The sequence below is a fragment of the Rhyacophila brunnea genome, unplaced genomic scaffold (assembly GCF_057557595.1).
Source record: "Rhyacophila brunnea isolate RB1 unplaced genomic scaffold, BYU_Rbru_1.0 scaffold_16, whole genome shotgun sequence".
Classification (NCBI taxonomy): Eukaryota; Metazoa; Arthropoda; class Insecta; order Trichoptera; family Rhyacophilidae; genus Rhyacophila; species Rhyacophila brunnea.
In genome coordinates this window covers 28,326,530-28,343,782 of record NW_028232816.1, presented here as the reverse complement: position 1 = coordinate 28,343,782, position 17,253 = coordinate 28,326,530, and the positions used below count along the sequence as shown (strand labels likewise).

The following is a 17,253-nucleotide window of genomic DNA, read 5'->3' as shown; positions in this document are numbered from 1 at the left end:
AAATCATATTAGAGTATCCTTCTTTTTATTTATGTTCAAAAAATCAAATGATTCAAACACATCCTTTTTGATTTATTAATATTTGATTGATGGAAGTCAATTTTGTATTCTATGTACAAAAATAAACTCGGTCACAATGGGTTAATAAATTTAAAAAAATCTAGCAACAATATGTGTAATAATTATTATGTATTCTTAATCCAACGAAAACAAATAAGTATGAATGAAAAAGTGTGCACAATTTTGTCGTATCGCCCAAAATATACCAAAACTATTATGGTTTGGTTATCGCAGGGTTTAATTGATTTTTAAAAACTAACCATCACCATCTGTAAATTGTAGTCTTAGATCAATAAAAACAAATACGTATGACTAACGAAGTTTAATGTGCACTATTTATGGCGGATCTTAATAGTCTACTCCCACTTTTCACCACTGTTACATACAGCACCATAAAAATTGCAGCCATGACAGTTCCAGTTTCACTTTCATATACAAATTTTAGCTGTCACTCTATAGACAAAGGTTTTCTTCAGCATTTTTGGTTTGTGCTAAATGAGCCGCTATTGTCATTATATTTTTACGGATGACTCATTTCCTGTCAGTGTGAATGTAATCCATAAACATTTAACACATGTAGCGGAATTGCGTGAGACTATTTTGATAAGTGTATGTAAAATATTTTTCTTGATACGTATTATATTTTGGATTAAAAAGTTATCTATAAATGACGTCACACTATTTTCGGTATATTGTGATACCCTCCCCCAATCGCAATCTTTTTTAAACTCCCTGTTTTTTTGAAAATCAAAGATTTTAACATAAAATTTTCAAGGAGCATAATTTTATTCCCAGAAAGAAATGAGTGTATGTTTTGTCAGTTTTGTGATATCACATTTTCTACAACCCCCCGATCTCTCCTGTCGCAAATCATCACAGACCATATAATCTCCTTAGGGCAAAACGTCATATGAGGTGTCTAGTAACAAAAACTGATAAGCCATATAATATATGTCCAAAATCCAACAAAAAATATGTGCATATACTATGAGTAATTTCACACAATATGTAATGGTCTATAAAATATTTCAAAACGTTACGGTTTACAGGAACCGATTATTTATAGTGATACTTATAGCAAAAAAGGATTTATGATTTATTCCAAAATAAAATATGATAAAAAAAAGAACTAACTAACATTAAAACTTTTACAACACATTTAACAAATTTACCTATCAGTTTTTGTAAGTAGACACCTAATATATGGACAACTAAAGGCCGTCTATAGTCATGCCTCGGCACTAAACTGTGAATTTTGATTGTAGTGCTAGTTATTGCTTCACTTCGGTAACATGTTCGCAGTAAATGAATATTTTAGATTATATATTTCGTTAATACCAATTCACAAAATATCATTTTCTACTAACAGTTTACCAATGACCAGCACTACGATTGAAATTCACAGTTTTGTGCAGTGACCAGAATATAGTGGCCCTTAGCCGGATCTTACATCTAAGCTCACCCCGTCTGCAACGTGTCGAATACGTCAATGTGACATTATCGTTATTCACAAAACACACGTTGCCAAATAGAGCTCCACAGATTGGTCTAATGCGACTTTTTAGTTCGAAAAAAAACATCTAGTGCTGCTATTAACAAATCACATGCTTCTCGGGCTGCAAGTCGAAGACGCCAGAACACATACGAACACCTACAAATTGGTCATTCCTATAACGGTTCACCGATCGCCACATCCAAATATCTATACGTTTCAAGAGGTTAAGTGCAACTGTCGCTAGGAAGGGTCGACGGTCGAGAGCCGGCTTAAAGTGAGAGTCAACCGTAAAGTGTATTTGCGAATATCCAGTAATGCATTATTTTGTTGCAAAAAAACAAGTTAAAAACTCGTTCTACAAGTTAAAAACTTATAATTCTGACTAGTGGCCATTACAATAGGCGCAAAAAGCAAAATTGCTATTATGTATTATGTTACACTCTTTATACAATGGCTGTTGATAATATTATTTTAAATAAATAGTTTTACAAATGTTTAAATGTTGAATCCTCTATATACTCCTCCATGAGTTCAGTCGTAAACTTTTATCGTTCAATATATTAATCATTCACATCTGAATTATACGTTAGATGAAATGATTGTTTTTTGCTCGGAATAGAAGTGACAGAAAAAATAATTCAGTAGACTCAAACTGACTACCAGAAACTTGAATAGATATTACAGGCATGTCCGATGCGTCGGTTCGCAGCATAGATTTTGGTCAATCGCACCATAGGAAGTCATTTTCAAGTTATCCATGAGGAAGCTCATCGTATCACTCACGGCCGGCCGCGGGAGTGATAAAAAGAGAAGACATGAATTCCTGCGCTTTAAGCTGAGGAATAGTTTCCCCTTACCGTTGTGCATAAGACTCTTTGCACAGTAGAATAGTTTGCACGACAAATGGGAAATTGAGTATTTCTTTGTGATAATGGACGCCTGGGTAATATGATACGCCAAATATAATACGTTTGTTAAATAGTTATCAGAATACTTCATCGATTATTACTATATTTGAATTTGACGTATTTAGGATTGTCTATTAACAGTGACAGTTAGTAGGCTAGAAGTCAAAATTAAGGGAAAAATTTTGCTAGCCAACAAATGTCTCTTCTGCCTAACGAAGGTGCTACGTTCCAAGGCATTGAACCAAGATTTGAAATACATCTTATACAAAACACCAATAAGACTGATCGTCATCTATGTCTCCTTGGAAACCCGGTGCATTACAACAAACATGGAGATTGTTGGGCTCATTCTAGCGGCGCATGCTGTGTGGTATTTTCGGATCCATCAATGAAACAATAACGAGATGATGCTTTGTACAGGAGCCCGCACATCAAATTAGGCCACCTTAAATGGCTGAGTCAAGTACGCAGAATGAGTGAGTCAGAAACTGACATTCAAGAAGCAGTGGGGAAACGATGGAAGGATAGTGTTGAGTTCGATTTAAAGACCATGGGCGTCCAAAACTGGAGAGTAGCAGCTTTGGACAGACCAGGATGAAGGCAGATGCTGGAGAAGGCCAAAACCCATAAATGGTTGTATGTTCATAAAGATGTGTGGTTGGATCCCATGGGGTTGAGTAAATGGCTATAAACCTTTACCATGCACCTGTAGATGTCTAGTTTCTTTGATTAGTAATGGAAATAGTAATTTTCAAACATGCTACAGCACTATTGCATGGGATAATAGCTTCCCAGTTGCTTAGAGTTTATCAGAGCACCAAAAGTCAGGAAAATTCAATTCAGTAAAATCAACAAATATGGTATCAATTATATGACTGTCACTTTTATTTCGAGCTAACAGCGTTCTAAAATAGGATTATGTTTTAAAGTAGGGGTTATTGGTGTTGTTGAGGAACGAGCAGCGGCAATTCGGGGGCCTGCAGCAGTGTCCTGTGCGCCTGCGATCCCGTGAACGCCACAATGGTGATGCCGGCCTGGTAGCAAGCGGGGATCCGCACGTGCGTTGTGCGCGTCTGACCATTGCTCGCCGAATTGTGAGACTCCCGTATTATATTTACAACTTGACCTGCGAGAAGAAGCAAATAAGCAATATTAGTCATACGCAGACAGCAGAGTTGCGGGAAAAAATCATATGGACACCGCACGGCGCCTTCCAAGAATTCCTGTCGTTTGCCAATATTGTTGCGTCTTCCCAGGTCATGACAGCATCCCGTAGCTCTGCCGTATTCACTCTATGGAAAGTATTTAGCAGCCTTCCATGATGCCGGAATGTCTGTCTTATCTGTTTTCCATATATGTGATCTTTTTTAAATTTACTAATAAAACTTCTGCCTGTCTGACCCAAATAGACTACTTGACAAGTACCACACTGTAGCAAATAAACACCACTCACTGAAGTGGATTACACATGCTGAAATGGATGTTAGTTTTATGACGTCCAATCGCAATAATAATTTATATGAAGTATAATAATTACCTAGAACGTTCATAGTTCTCCATCGCTGGTCACCGGGAATTGACATGAGGGGCGAGAGATCCGTATCTCTGGTCCACCTGCTCAATACATCTTTACGTTTTATCAGCAACACCTAAAGTTAAAAGAATATTTATTACAATTGGTTGTCACTTATTTTTTGGTCAGCATTCAGGTCTTCTGGCATCATCATAACGCGAGGGCTTAGTGTCAAACAACACTATCTACAAAAGTGCAACTTTACAGGAGAGCCAAAAATCGTTATTTAAGATTCTTGTAACTCAACAAGGGAAATGTTACTTAAAACATAATGTTAATATTTTATAATTTATTGTGTATTGTACATTTATCTTGCTTATGATGATGTTAAAATTTATAGGGATAGTTTTAAAAAAATATGGAAACAAGGGTAACTTATGTAATTAGCGTTAAACTTTACTGACGATTTAATAAGAAATTAGAAAAGATTGACATAACGTTGTTTGACTACCATGTAGCCGTAAATGTAAAATAACGTTATCTAAAAAAAAAAAAAAAAACACTTTTTTGTAGATAACGTTGTCTGACTTTAAGCACTTGAACATATCTTGTTATTTGACGGTGTCCATGGCTTGTGAGATCCCAGTCGACATAAATGTATGAATGTAGGAATACATGATATTAATAATTTTAATGTGTTAAATAATGTTTCATCGTCTGCTAAATCCGAATTAATCTTATTAAAGTTTCGTGGTGGGAAAAATATTCATTGGAAATCTTCCGTTTTCATGTGCGAGTTATAAAGCTTTTTACTCAAGTTTTATTATAATGTTACTATTATATTTTCAATCATAAAAATCGACATGGAGTATGCATTCCATGGTGAAGCTGGGCGTATCGATGAGATATCAGGCAAAATTGCATGAAGGTATAGTATGGAATATTTAATTTCTAAGCCGAAGATGCATAGAATGTCAAGTTATATTTAAATCGAAATAATGTCAATATAAATCGATTAAAAAACAATAACAGCTACTAAACTCTTTATTTTATTAATGTCACATGGCGTTTCTGTAATATTGTCTGTGCTACCTGCTTGGGGAAGAGTTAGTAGGTGTAGTTGGACATATCAATAATTCCATTAGAAATTGACTGTAAAATTATGTGATAGTTAAAATTAATTTCGAGTATATTACCGAATCTGAACAAAGCTGATGCCAGAGCGTTCCCTCTTCCACGCATTCGACGGGATTGGCCATGTAGATTCCGCGGGGGCCCACCCCAAAGATCATCTGATGATGCCACGAGTCGGGAATGCGACTGGGATCTGCCACGCCCGCTTGCAAGTTTAGTGTTGCTATCGGAACAGCTCCTAAAATGATATAAAATTTTATTGCCAATTAAATAATGATGTAACATTATAATTGTTGTCTTTAAGGCGATGTCTTTGGCCTAAATAACACATATAATGTGACTTTTACGCCATCTTTTTATATTTAAAGGCATCTACCATGAATTTCTAAAAATCTGTTACTAAAAACTTTGGTCAATTCTAACCAGATGGCAGTAAGTTACCATAATAAGTTGCAAGTATTATTAAATTGCCAGATGAAAAAAATCGCTAGACAAAAATTCATTTACATATTATAAGAATATAATAATATATTCTACTATAATATTATTATATATATACCTATTCAAATAATTATATTTTTTTTAAAATAAGTACAATATTTTATTATATCGTATTGACATTTTTATGATTTAAAAGAAAAGTTTTAAATCAATTTATACTTGCCAACTTCTTTTTTCATTTTGAATAGAAATTTAGAATACAAAAGGCCAATATAGGGCCAAAGGAATGAAATTATGGAAGAGAAGTATTAGTCTATTGACAAATTTTTTATTTTTATTTTATAAAGTAAAATATACTATATGCACATACCAGGTCACACTGCAGATGAATATTACCTACTCTATAAACTTAGGGAAGGTAAAGAAAACAACTTGTTCATAGGAGTGGTCAATTTTAATAGAACATTACACAATAAAAATAATACAAAAACCTTATAAATAGGATAATTAAATATATTTACACTTAAAATTAGTTAAAATTATGAAATAAAACCCTAAATATGTACTTTAAAATTGCTTTGAGCTGCATCCTATACTGTGTGATACAGCTCAAAGCAAAATTTTGTGCACACGTATATATTGTATTTTATGCAAATATACCTGGTGCGGGACTTGCATCCAGGGTATCTGCACACGGATGCTGAATGGTGGCCAACGCTGTCCAAACATACCTCAGCGATCGGTTGGGGGACAACCGTTCTCCTGCGAGCTGGTGGCTCTGTGTCTACCTGCGATGTCGACATGTTTCTTGGCCGACCTCGTGCTGGCAGTGTTAAAATGTTGGCTACCCGATCTTCATACCGAATAATAGCTTTCGCTAATCTGATTCAGTACGACAACAGTCCCATAATATCCTTTCGGGGTACATTTTCTAGTTTACAATTCCGCATATACATTAGCTAACAGTTTACCACCGCCAAGTCCACAAAGTGGTTAAAAACCCTCACAGGCCATTTGCATGTCTTCATCGCAGTCCTGTAATAAGTAATTATCCGATCGCAAAGATCAATGCCACCCATCGACATATTGTAGTGCTTTACAATGGCCGGCTGAGTGGCACTGATCTTCCTCTTTACTTCCTTCGACCATCGCATGCAGGTACCAACAGGAGTACTGCCGACCACAGTGGAAAATAATAACACGGATTTATTTTCTTTCCACTTGACTACACAGACTTTGTCATCCTACCGAACCTTCTCATCCCAATCTCCCCTCTGCATTGCCTTATCGTTTTTTTAATTTCTTAATCACATCGCCGAGTCTATTACTTCTGACAGTTCCAGTTAAGAACATTTTGTCGTGAAGTAACGAATCGGCGAGCTTCAAACTAGTGAAAAAACGATCAGTACAGACAATGCAGGAGGATTGGGGAGAGTCCGGCAGAGTAACTTGACCACACTTGCGCCCAGACCGAACTGCTTCATATCTCCATCTGATACCGTTCCCTTCCCTACATATATGTGAAAATCTATCACTAATCCATCTCTGGCCGCGAGAACAAAATTTTTAAGGCCTACAGGATTTGGCTTGTTAAGCACAAATTGCCTGTGTCTACAGCGGCCAGTGAACGGCATCATTTGCTCATCGATGGAGTTATGAGCAGGTCTGGGCAAAGTATGGCATTTTTTTAGAACCTCACTTAAAAATGGACTAATCTTCCAAAGTTTATCTGTGCAGCCCGTGCGGTCAGCAGTGTTATCTGCAAAATGAAAGTGATTCCGCAGTTCGAAGTACCCGTCTCTGGGCATTGCTTGATTAATGATTGGAATGCTTAGATCATAACACCAGTACATTCGAGTCTGCGGAAACCTTAATGTACCCATCATAATTTTGATGCCGGTGAATACGAATTTCGAATTCGTATTCACCGACCACAAGTCCCTTTTTTGTGCTGAATATAAATTTGTCTGCTCAGCTATTTTTTCGAAGAGAGTGAGGTTGAAGTATTCGAAAAAGGAGCTGAGGACATTGTCAGCAACATGCCCTCTCACCAACAAATCTTCCTCCAATTCCGGACCAGCATTCGGCATACTGAAACAATAGGAAAAAAATATTATTACATTATCCATATTTCCTCATTAATTCAAGTATTTAGCAGTAAAAATACAAATAATGATGGGCAATAATATGTCAACTCCTCATTCGAGACAATCGCTACATCATGTGTACAAGATGTAATGAATTCTTGTTTTTATGCCAAAGCATGTAATGAAAATGAATCTAGTGTATGACCGGATGGTCTATAAAACCAATAAATATATTATTAAGAAAATTGTAAACCTACCATTTTGTGAGCCAGGGAAGAACCCTGGATTGTGATGTCGAAGGTTGTAAATGTCGTCGCTGTTGTCGGACTCGTAACCGTCGCCGACTTCGCAGTCTGTCGTCCAATATTTCGTCGAGTTCATCAGTATTAAAAGATTTATCTATATGTAAACAAAAAAACATAACCTAATTACATTCATATACTCGTGTCAAACTTATCAGTTTATCACTGTAGATAACGTTTTCAATTTACGATTATGTTGTATTAAAAACACGGACACGTGTTTGAAAGCACATAAAATATTTGATTACAATCAATCATTGGTTACATTGTATAAGCATTGTGAATAATTATAATGATGATTATGAGATACATTTTCGAGACAAGTTTCAGTAATTTTGAATGAAATTAAAATTTTATTTTATTAAATTCGGTTCTACAATCATATTATGCGAATGAAAGAAATTCACTATCTATTAGATAATTTACAAAACGTACAAGATGGGCTCGATGACATTTGTCATAAACATAACCTCAAACTAACGTAAAGTATTTATAATTCTACGAAAACGATGAGTCTACGCCTAAAATAATATATATTGATGATAAATGCATGATGGTGATTGAAAATACAGTATATGTAACTCTTTTCAATAATTTTTGAATGTTTGTTTGACAATCAAAACTGCGTGACATAGTTTGTCATTTTGATGTACGATAATAATATTGTTTATTATACACTGAAAAGTTTACTTACTTGACAAAAATGTTACTGATGAGTCGATTCCTTCCTGTTTTCAAACAATATACCTAATAATGGCCAAATAAAGAAGAATTGTCATAAACCCGATATTCGATCTTCGATCGAGAGCACGAATGCTACCATATGTTAAAATGCGAGATTTGTTTATTTTGTTGATTATTTTTATCATAAATAATGATAAAAAACAGTTGTAATTTAAGCAAATACTAATTGCAAATAATTCGCAGTTTCAAATTTTGAATATAGGCAGGTTTCTACGTAAATTAAGTTAATATTGTAATTTCAATTATTAAGTTATTTTTATTCATATGGCAATTTCGCCTCAAACTGATAAACTGATTTTTGTCAAAATGCAGAGAAATGTTATTTTGTCTTGTCAATGTGTGAGTTTCATTTTCAACGTCATGTTATGGTTGTGTGTGTATTTTGTATGAAGATATTTTGTTTCCAAATAATTCCACGACGGCAGCACTATACGGCCAAGCGTCGGCTAAGTGTTGTCAGCATGTTGCCAATTCGAGCAATTATTATGGTTTCGATTTCTATCGATTCGTTAATATACAAAAATACAAGATTAAATTTAAATAACTGCCGTAAAAATTAATAAATAATATTTTTAATAGAAACGCTAATCGTTTTTTGCGATAAATTGCGTCTAAACCGAGATATTTCGATTTTAATTGCATGCTTTCTAACCTCTAAATCGATGTTTTTTAAATTTAAAAAAAAAGATATAAGGATATAATAAATTCCAATTTACGTTTAGCGTTTCGCTAAGTAATAGATTTAGGTATATTTTTATCGTAATTTTGATAATAAATCTTATGTCATTCATTCTTACCACCCGATAGAAATGTACCGAATTTGACACGTATTTTTGGTATATAGAACTCCACGATACATCTTAATTTTTTATTTTATTTTTCTCATTACTTTTGAATATATATCTACCGATTAATAAACTTTTCTAGCTATTTTTCGATAACAACTTTACCTAGAGACATCACCTTAATGTGTTTTAATGAAAACATAAAATTTATATAACAGACATTCCGCATTAACGGACACCCCCTCGCCCACAATAGACTGTTATATTGAGATTCTACTGTATTCAAACTCATCAGTCAGCGACAGGTGGACCAAACGTACATTTTTGGAACACATAAACCTATTGCCAGTCGGATGGGAAACATAAAACGACTCTTTGGTAATCGTATTTGGAACCACATATTTTATTTGCGAGCAAGCATTTTCAACCATGAATTTTCCCTTCAGCTGACCGAAGACTGATGACATCTGCATGGTTTAATTCAAATTTTCACTCTGGGGGTACGGTATAATTTGGTTACGGGAAAACAGCCACAAAAATCACGTTAAGTATTGAGACAGACAGTCGTGCATAAACTGCGTTTTGTTTTTGATCGATTGTTTTGGTTTTAACTCTATAATATTATTAACATGGAACATGTTTTACTCATGATCTCCAACGCAAAAGCGGTACGAAAAATAGACGTAGAATAACTGTAGACGCGCGTCCGCCCGCGGCCCGCGCACCGATTATTTTCTTTTTACCTTCAGTAGCCTACATTCTGTGTGAAGTATTGTTGGTCTGTTTTTATTACTTCTTTAGTTTTATTATTGAAATTACATAATTTTCAGAAAAGTAAAATTGTTTGAATCCTTTGGATTCGGTTACTTTGACAAATAAATTTTCTTTCGAATTTGGACAACCAGCATTCAGAGAATCAGTAGGCAAAGCATGTTCCATGTTTAATAATTTTAGCCGTCAGGGTTTAAATATTATGAATTGAATTGACGTTTATGCGATATGTATAACTCCATTATAATAATTGTTTTTTACCACTCGGATTCCTGTTTGTTCCATATCTCGTACTTAAATAAACTTGATATTTGTTTAGAGACTCCCTATCTTCTCTTAAACTATTACAATCCAATTACCTAAACGAAAAGTTGAATGCGGCCTATAGGTCTGAAGGGGTTGGCGACCCCTGTTCTAAATTAATCAGGATGGTTCAGTGTATTTGGCTACGTATTAATGTAGGATAATTGATGCAGTTCGTCGACAGATACAGGCGACTAAGATAGTATTTGATGAGGAAGGTACAACCACACTATATGCCTTATACAATTATCTCCTCATCGTTTGACATGTGAAGAAAACTGTTGTACAAGCTATATTTGTAGGATGGAAATCGCCCAAATATCTAAGAGACTTACACCGGAAAAGAAAAGGGGACTCAGGAGACCTACACTGTAGCGGTTGAGCTGTGTAGATCATTGCTGAGACCAAGGTAGTGCAGGAGGCTTGCGGGAGACAGAAGGAACTGGAGACGACGCAGACCCTTATTGAATTGTAGTGCTGATGATAACGGTATGTGAGCACTCACCTAGTCCTATCCAGTTGGCCAGCCAATGGGAGAGGGGTACCGATCTCTCAGGCCACGTGGAGAAATGCCTGGAGGAGACGACACCCCCAGACACAGCTTCGATGATAGCAGCCAGCGATCGTACCCCACAGCCGGCCAGCGCCCTGGACACCAGGTACCGGCACAGCGGGGCCGCGTTCGACCGCTGCCTTGTGCACACTGAAGACTTTAAACGCTCTAAGTCCACGGTCTGGTGCAAAGCCAACTGAAAATGATGGAAATGCATTTATAGTATCTATAAATGTGCCCCGTGGTGGCGTAGTTGATTAGAGTGCCCATAATTTCGGTCCAGAATCTGACAAAAACAACATATTGTTTTTTAATGTGTGGTTAATCCAGAACATGGACCTAATATGTCAGGCGAATGGCTAACCACCATTGCTATAAATATAACCTTTCTGTGGAAGTTATATGCTCCGCTTAAAAGCAAAAATATTTATTTAAAAATAAAAAAGGTCCGAATAACAAATTTTATACGTAGATCTTTTCTGCCGAGTACGTGAATTCGCCAGGGTATGGAATTCTTAAACTGTCAAGATGACAGTAGAAAAAGTAAATTTAATACGGATGGTTTTATTAGTTATAATTGGACATAATATAATATTATTATTATTAGGTTAGGTTAGGTTTTGTAATTCTGAATTATTCAACTGAATGTCCATTTTGAGGTTAGCTAACAAGTGTCAACAATCACAAACATACAATCGACCATTGCATGATTGATACCCAAGCACGAATCAAATCGCGAAAATACCTTTCAATAAAATTCTTCCGTTATCATATTATAGTTCTAGATTTTTTTTGCGCATAGTAAATGGATATGACCGTCATTGTAGTTATTGATTGGTATATTTTTATATTACCTATAATCAATGACATTTGACACATTTGGTTAGTTTGATTAGTTGCAAAAAACACCATCATAGCGCTACTATCTAATTTGTCCAATGCATGAACTAGGCAGAAAAATTACTGCCAAATTCACGCACTCGCCAGATATTTTGTCTAATTGATGAATAAGGCAACGGGCTTGCATTTTTCATGATTTAGGCAAAATTTTGCCCATTTCATGTAATAGTCAATTTCGCACATTCGGCGTAACATTACCATCTTATAATAAATCACACTTATGACAACAGGGTGACGTTATATGCATGTGTTAAAACCAAAATATACAAGTACAATTATTAATAGTATACTCACTAAAGCATTGATCACAGAGGATGCTCCGCAGGCAGATGTCCCTATCTGCGTGACCTGGCGGGAGCATGCTTCCTGTTCTGTCCACAGCATGCACTTGGCCACTGCTGGTGGCTCGCCGGACCCACCCACGCCTGCACCATCCTGCAATACACAATCCATCATTTAAGTCGGACACACCTTTACACAAGTTATAATTGCTGATGTCTATCTAGTTAGAGTTATTCCACTGTGAATAGAAAATATGTGCAAAAATACTTACAAACAAACAAATGTAGCCATGTTTAGGGGAAATTTTTAGTGTTTGATCAGAAGTAGCGACGAGTAGTCTCATAGAATGTTGTTTTGATTAAAGCGTACAAATTTGTACGAAGTAAACTGTCCAAACTTTTAAAAGTTTGCGGGTGTGAATGTGCGGTGAGTTTAAAACTTTCAGACAGTAGACTGCGTATAGGAATTTACAGCACATTTGTATAATTTGTTCACTCACAAATGCATCTTGGTCTCGACTTGGCATAAGAAGTCTAATGAAATTGAAAAATAAAACATTTATTTACCAAAACATTATGATATAATCATATAATATTTGAAAGGGGTTAATTATCAATTCCAACAGGTCTATTCTTAACAGTTATCACTTTAGCATGTTTCCGTTATCATCATTGGTCAAAATTAGCACATTAGGAATTCTTTACACTAAATGTGATAAAACTATTACCGACGACTATCTTTAATTCTTTATAGACCTTTCGGTCATATTCGTAAATGTTCTGCGGATAAGACCGAACACGAGCGGATGAAGCCGAACTAGCGCCGAAACACAGCCGACTCTATTACTATACTAAAGATGGCGCTGGCCGACCACAAGAATTTTGTATTGACATATCAACATAACCTACAATTTTATTAGACATGTCATATTGTTTTGGTTCCCGAACGTCGAAATGCGCAAAGTTTTTTCAATAAACAATAAACCTTTAAACCTAAAACGGTCAACATAACCTACAATTTTGTCAGTCATATCAGCCGGACACGGAGATGTTGGCGTAATTATTTTTCGAAACATCTTGCATCTCAATTCTCAATATGTAAAGTTGACGTACACTGTCTCGTTCTCACGTTAGCACGCCTGACAGAGGCACAGTTAAAATCTTTTGACAGTTAACTTTTTTACATAATTAACTGCTAGAATACGTAAAGTGATATATGTGATAATATATTTATCACAATTACCTTTTTTCGATGTTAAGTGATATGATAGAATAAGCCTGCAAGAGTATATAGGTCTCCATTGAGTGAAGGATAACTTAATAGCTTTTTTTACAAGGAACGATTATTAGCAATTCACTCAAACCATTAGGGCCTTGCTCCGGATCAAACTGATATTGAAAAACATGTAAATTTGCTAAGATTGAGATTCGTATCAAAGTCGAGAAATTTTTGGAAGCACAGCATTGTGTCCACATGCTTTAGCTAATAAGCGAACGTGGATAAACGTTGCTTCACAAAAATAAAGTAAATATGCATACCACATTCGATGTATCTTGTTCTTGGAGGAAATTTGCACTCTGCTTGTCTACCACCAGCCTCTTGGCCATGGTGCAGTGGAAGAGAGCCGACGCCAGATTGATTCGACTGGGCTCGAGGTTGCCACCTTGCTCGGGAGATATTCCACCGAGAGTGGTCCACGATAGTGATTCTGGTAGATCGCCTGAAACAATAGATTGTATCGAAACATTTACTATGGTTCGCTCTCATAGTGGACAAATACCTCGATAACCTGCTTATAAAGATATATATATACAGTATAACCCGTATTTTACGTTTTTTAAGGGACTGGAAAAAAAAACCTAATTCGAGGGAAAATGTAAAAGGGGGGTATTGAAAAAAAGAACATTTAAATTTTATGTTTCTAAAATAATAACGTTTTATTAAAAAACATTCAATTAAAATTTTTATTGAAAAAATCATGTATATTAGTTTGTTGCATTTTTGTTTTTTTGTTATGTAATTCTCTTTCAAGACTAAATAAACATTTAAAAGTGTCATCTTGAATATCAGCAAAGCTTGTAAAGTAGGTTTTTAAGCCCTCGGTGAACCTCATTGCTTCTTCTTTTGTTGGAATATCAACCTCTTCTTCCTCGCGCGTAACTCGCATATTTTGAATATTTCCGACGTAAATGCGGGTATTAAATGTACTGAAATACATCGGGACTGAAAAAATTACACACAATTGCCGAGAAAACGTGAATTTCGGGCACGTAAAAACGAGGTTATACTGTATATAAATATGTATTAGATGGAGGGATTGAGTGTCAGCTAGAAATACAAAATAGTGATTCATATGCCTAGATGAAACATATGCCTAGATGAAACATATGCCTAGATCAGTGAGTTGTGGTGGCTGGTAAGAAGTTAGTCTATGGCCAACAAAATTCCAAAAGAGTGTGACTGTTCAATTCCGAGAAGGCAGACCGTACCTGCCATCATAAACCGGGTTCGGTTACCATGAAATTGTGGAACAGATAGCAGTGACGAGATATACTGAGGTGCAGTGTAAAATCATTGTTAGTCGGCCCGACTTGTTACTGGGAGACCCTCAATACTTGCTCGGCAATAATTATAAACTTATAATACACTATAATAATTGCACTTTTCTTTGGATGAATAAGTACCTACTAATAAATAATAATAAAAGTTATAATTGAGAGATTGATAAACTGAACAAGTTCATATAGATAGACTTTGCCAGTACCTAACTGTAAACCGTTAAAGGGTGACACAATAGTTGAAAATTAATAAAAGGCTGAATGAATTACCTTCGCAAGTTTCCCCGGGAGAGACGAGGTCCCCACTACTGCTGTGGTGTCCGTGCGTCTCCCGAGCGGGCCAACTGAGACTGGTGCGCCGCACGTGGATCACTTCCCCCGAAAGGTTGGTGTGTGAGATCAGATTCCCGTACGGTCTCTGCTCTTCTCCTTTCTTCTCGCAAGGATTCACAGTGGCCGGCGGCTCGAGGCGATCAGGGGAATGTCTGTCAGTAGACGCTTCCGCTTCTGAAGGACTCTTGCGAGCGCCGGGGAAAGATGTCTTACTGGTCGAAGGTTCCGTAGAAAAACCAGTGGCTATTAAATCGATTAATGAGTCTTTCGGTGCTGAATTTTTTGTTTGCGACTCAGTCTTTTTAACTTCACTCGTAGCACAAGTATCGGGACGCATCGCACTGGGTCCCGGTTTATCGATATCACATATTTCTTTAACGGTCGCAACGATAATGTCGATTTTTTTGTCAACTGGTCTATTGATAACATTCGGGGGAATCTCTGGAAGGTTTTCGACGTCGATGTCATCGTTAGCGGGCGGATCGTCCGGATCTAATTCCAAATCTAAACTAGACTCGACGTCCGAGTCCGCTTCTCCGGACGGGCCGGGATCGAAATCCATTTCTAAGTAATCCATATCGGGGCTGGACGCACCGGAGTCTCTGGCGGCGCGGTCCTCGTGCAGCGGTTCCGGACGGGGCCCGAACAGCGGTGGGGCCGGCAGGTGGCTGTCTTTAGCCAGTCCCATATCTAGACTGAAGAACGAGCTCGGCAAATCGGCGAGATGCTCCCCACCTCGGTACGTGTAGATGCAACAGTCATCGGAGCCGACTGAGTAATCGTCATTTCCTGTATCACTCGACGAGTCATACGCCTCGGCCAATCGAGCCCGCTTCTCTCTTCCTTTTGCGGGTCTTTTTCTGTTGGGCTTTTCGCACCCCACCGCGTCAAATTTTGAGCCATTCGCCCCGCCGCCCTCCGCAGTTTCTCTAGAAGGACCGGCACCGTTTAAATTACTCACGGATGGTGCATCAATATTGAAATCGTTCCTGTTGACGAGAACTTCCGATACACCCCGGCCGGGTGTCGTTTTAACTTGTGAACAGTTTATATGCGCATATTGCGATTCTAGATTATTGACATTCAAAGCGGGGTCACCGGCGGTGCATATGCCATTGACCGGTTCGCTTTCCGTATTGTTAATTTTTATATTAGCTTCAATATTGTTGTCTTCACAGCTGATTTGCTGCCGGTATTGACCGCCTTGAGACAGAATATTTTCTAAGCTCCAACTGCATCGGGTAGCATTGAAACCTTCGGCATTCCGATCGGAGCAGTCCTTCTTCAAAAACAAGCATTTATCGATATTTGTCTTCGAATCGACGTTATATGCAACACTATAAGGGTCTGCGGCGTCCCCGGGTTTGCTTATACTATTATTATTATTGAGTTTTAGACCGCTGTCCGCCGCGCAGATTCCGTTGGCGGTCAGATTCCCAGGCGATCGCTGTTTAGGTCGGGATCCGGCCCCTTGGGGTCCACTATTCTCGTACCCCTCGAAGTTCTGACGCGATTTTTTAATCTGCGATTTGTCGCGAGCTTGCTGCTTCTCGTCGAAAGTCGGCCGGCAGCCGGACGAGCGCCGCTCGCCGCCTTCATCGGATTCCATTATCGCGGGACGACGACGCATCTATAGCGAACGGTCGGGCATACTTCTGAAATGAAAAAAAATAACAATGTGGCGACGCGAGCTGTCATAAAAATGCACAACTTGACAGAAAGATACTCACCATCTCAATGTGTCCGCCTATCGATGTAAATATTCAACTCGATTCGTATATACCGCTTATAAATAGTATTATTCAATAACTCTCGAGAGAAGTCAGTATTTACAATGTGATTTCGCTGTCAACTGATCGACTGTCATTTTTGTCAATAAACTCAGGGGCAGAAGCAGTGTTCCGATAAAAATTGAACTTCACTTTTGATAGTCTGAAGTTGCCGAGATAGAACGCCATACGGCCAAGTACCGACCTTGAAGTAATGTCCACAATAAAAATAATAAATAACTGGTTCTTCAAAATAATTATGTATGTTTTATTTACTTATTATTCAACATGGAGCATGGAGCTCGAACTGTGTTA

At 37.2% G+C, this 17,253-nt stretch overlaps 1 protein-coding gene across 2 annotated transcripts; it reads right to left on the bottom strand.

Annotated features, from left to right (window-relative positions):
- On the bottom strand, nucleotides 1-17,228 carry LOC147074595 (uncharacterized). Of its 2 annotated transcripts, none has more exons than XM_085943879.1 (8): nucleotides 16,900-17,228; nucleotides 15,107-16,824; nucleotides 13,817-13,998; nucleotides 12,291-12,431; nucleotides 11,049-11,292; nucleotides 5,173-5,348; nucleotides 4,001-4,112; nucleotides 1-3,589 (listed from the first exon to the last, which is right to left on the bottom strand). In XM_085943879.1, the coding sequence occupies exons 2-8, from the start codon at nucleotides 16,797-16,799 to the stop codon at nucleotides 3,399-3,401; spliced, it is 2,739 nt and encodes a 912-aa protein (XP_085800005.1). In that variant the 5' UTR covers nucleotides 16,800-16,824; nucleotides 16,900-17,228; the 3' UTR covers nucleotides 1-3,398. The 2 variants fall into 2 exon arrangements, with proteins under 2 accessions (XP_085800005.1, XP_085800006.1); XM_085943880.1 differs by having other exon boundaries at nucleotides 15,107-16,821.
- Between the last annotated feature and the right edge of the window lie 25 nt (nucleotides 17,229-17,253).

Coding starts and splice junctions, on each gene's coding strand:
- LOC147074595 (XM_085943879.1), bottom strand. CDS start 16,799: ATGCGTCGTCGTCCCGCGATAATGGAATCCGATGAAGGCGGCGAGCGG. Junction 4,113..5,172: donor ATCAGCTTTGTTCAGATTCG/GTAATATACTCG, acceptor TTTTAACTTTAG/GTGTTGCTGATAAAACGTAA. Junction 3,590..4,000: donor GAGAACTATGAACGTTCTAG/GTAATTATTATA, acceptor TTCTTCTCGCAG/GTCAAGTTGTAAATATAATA.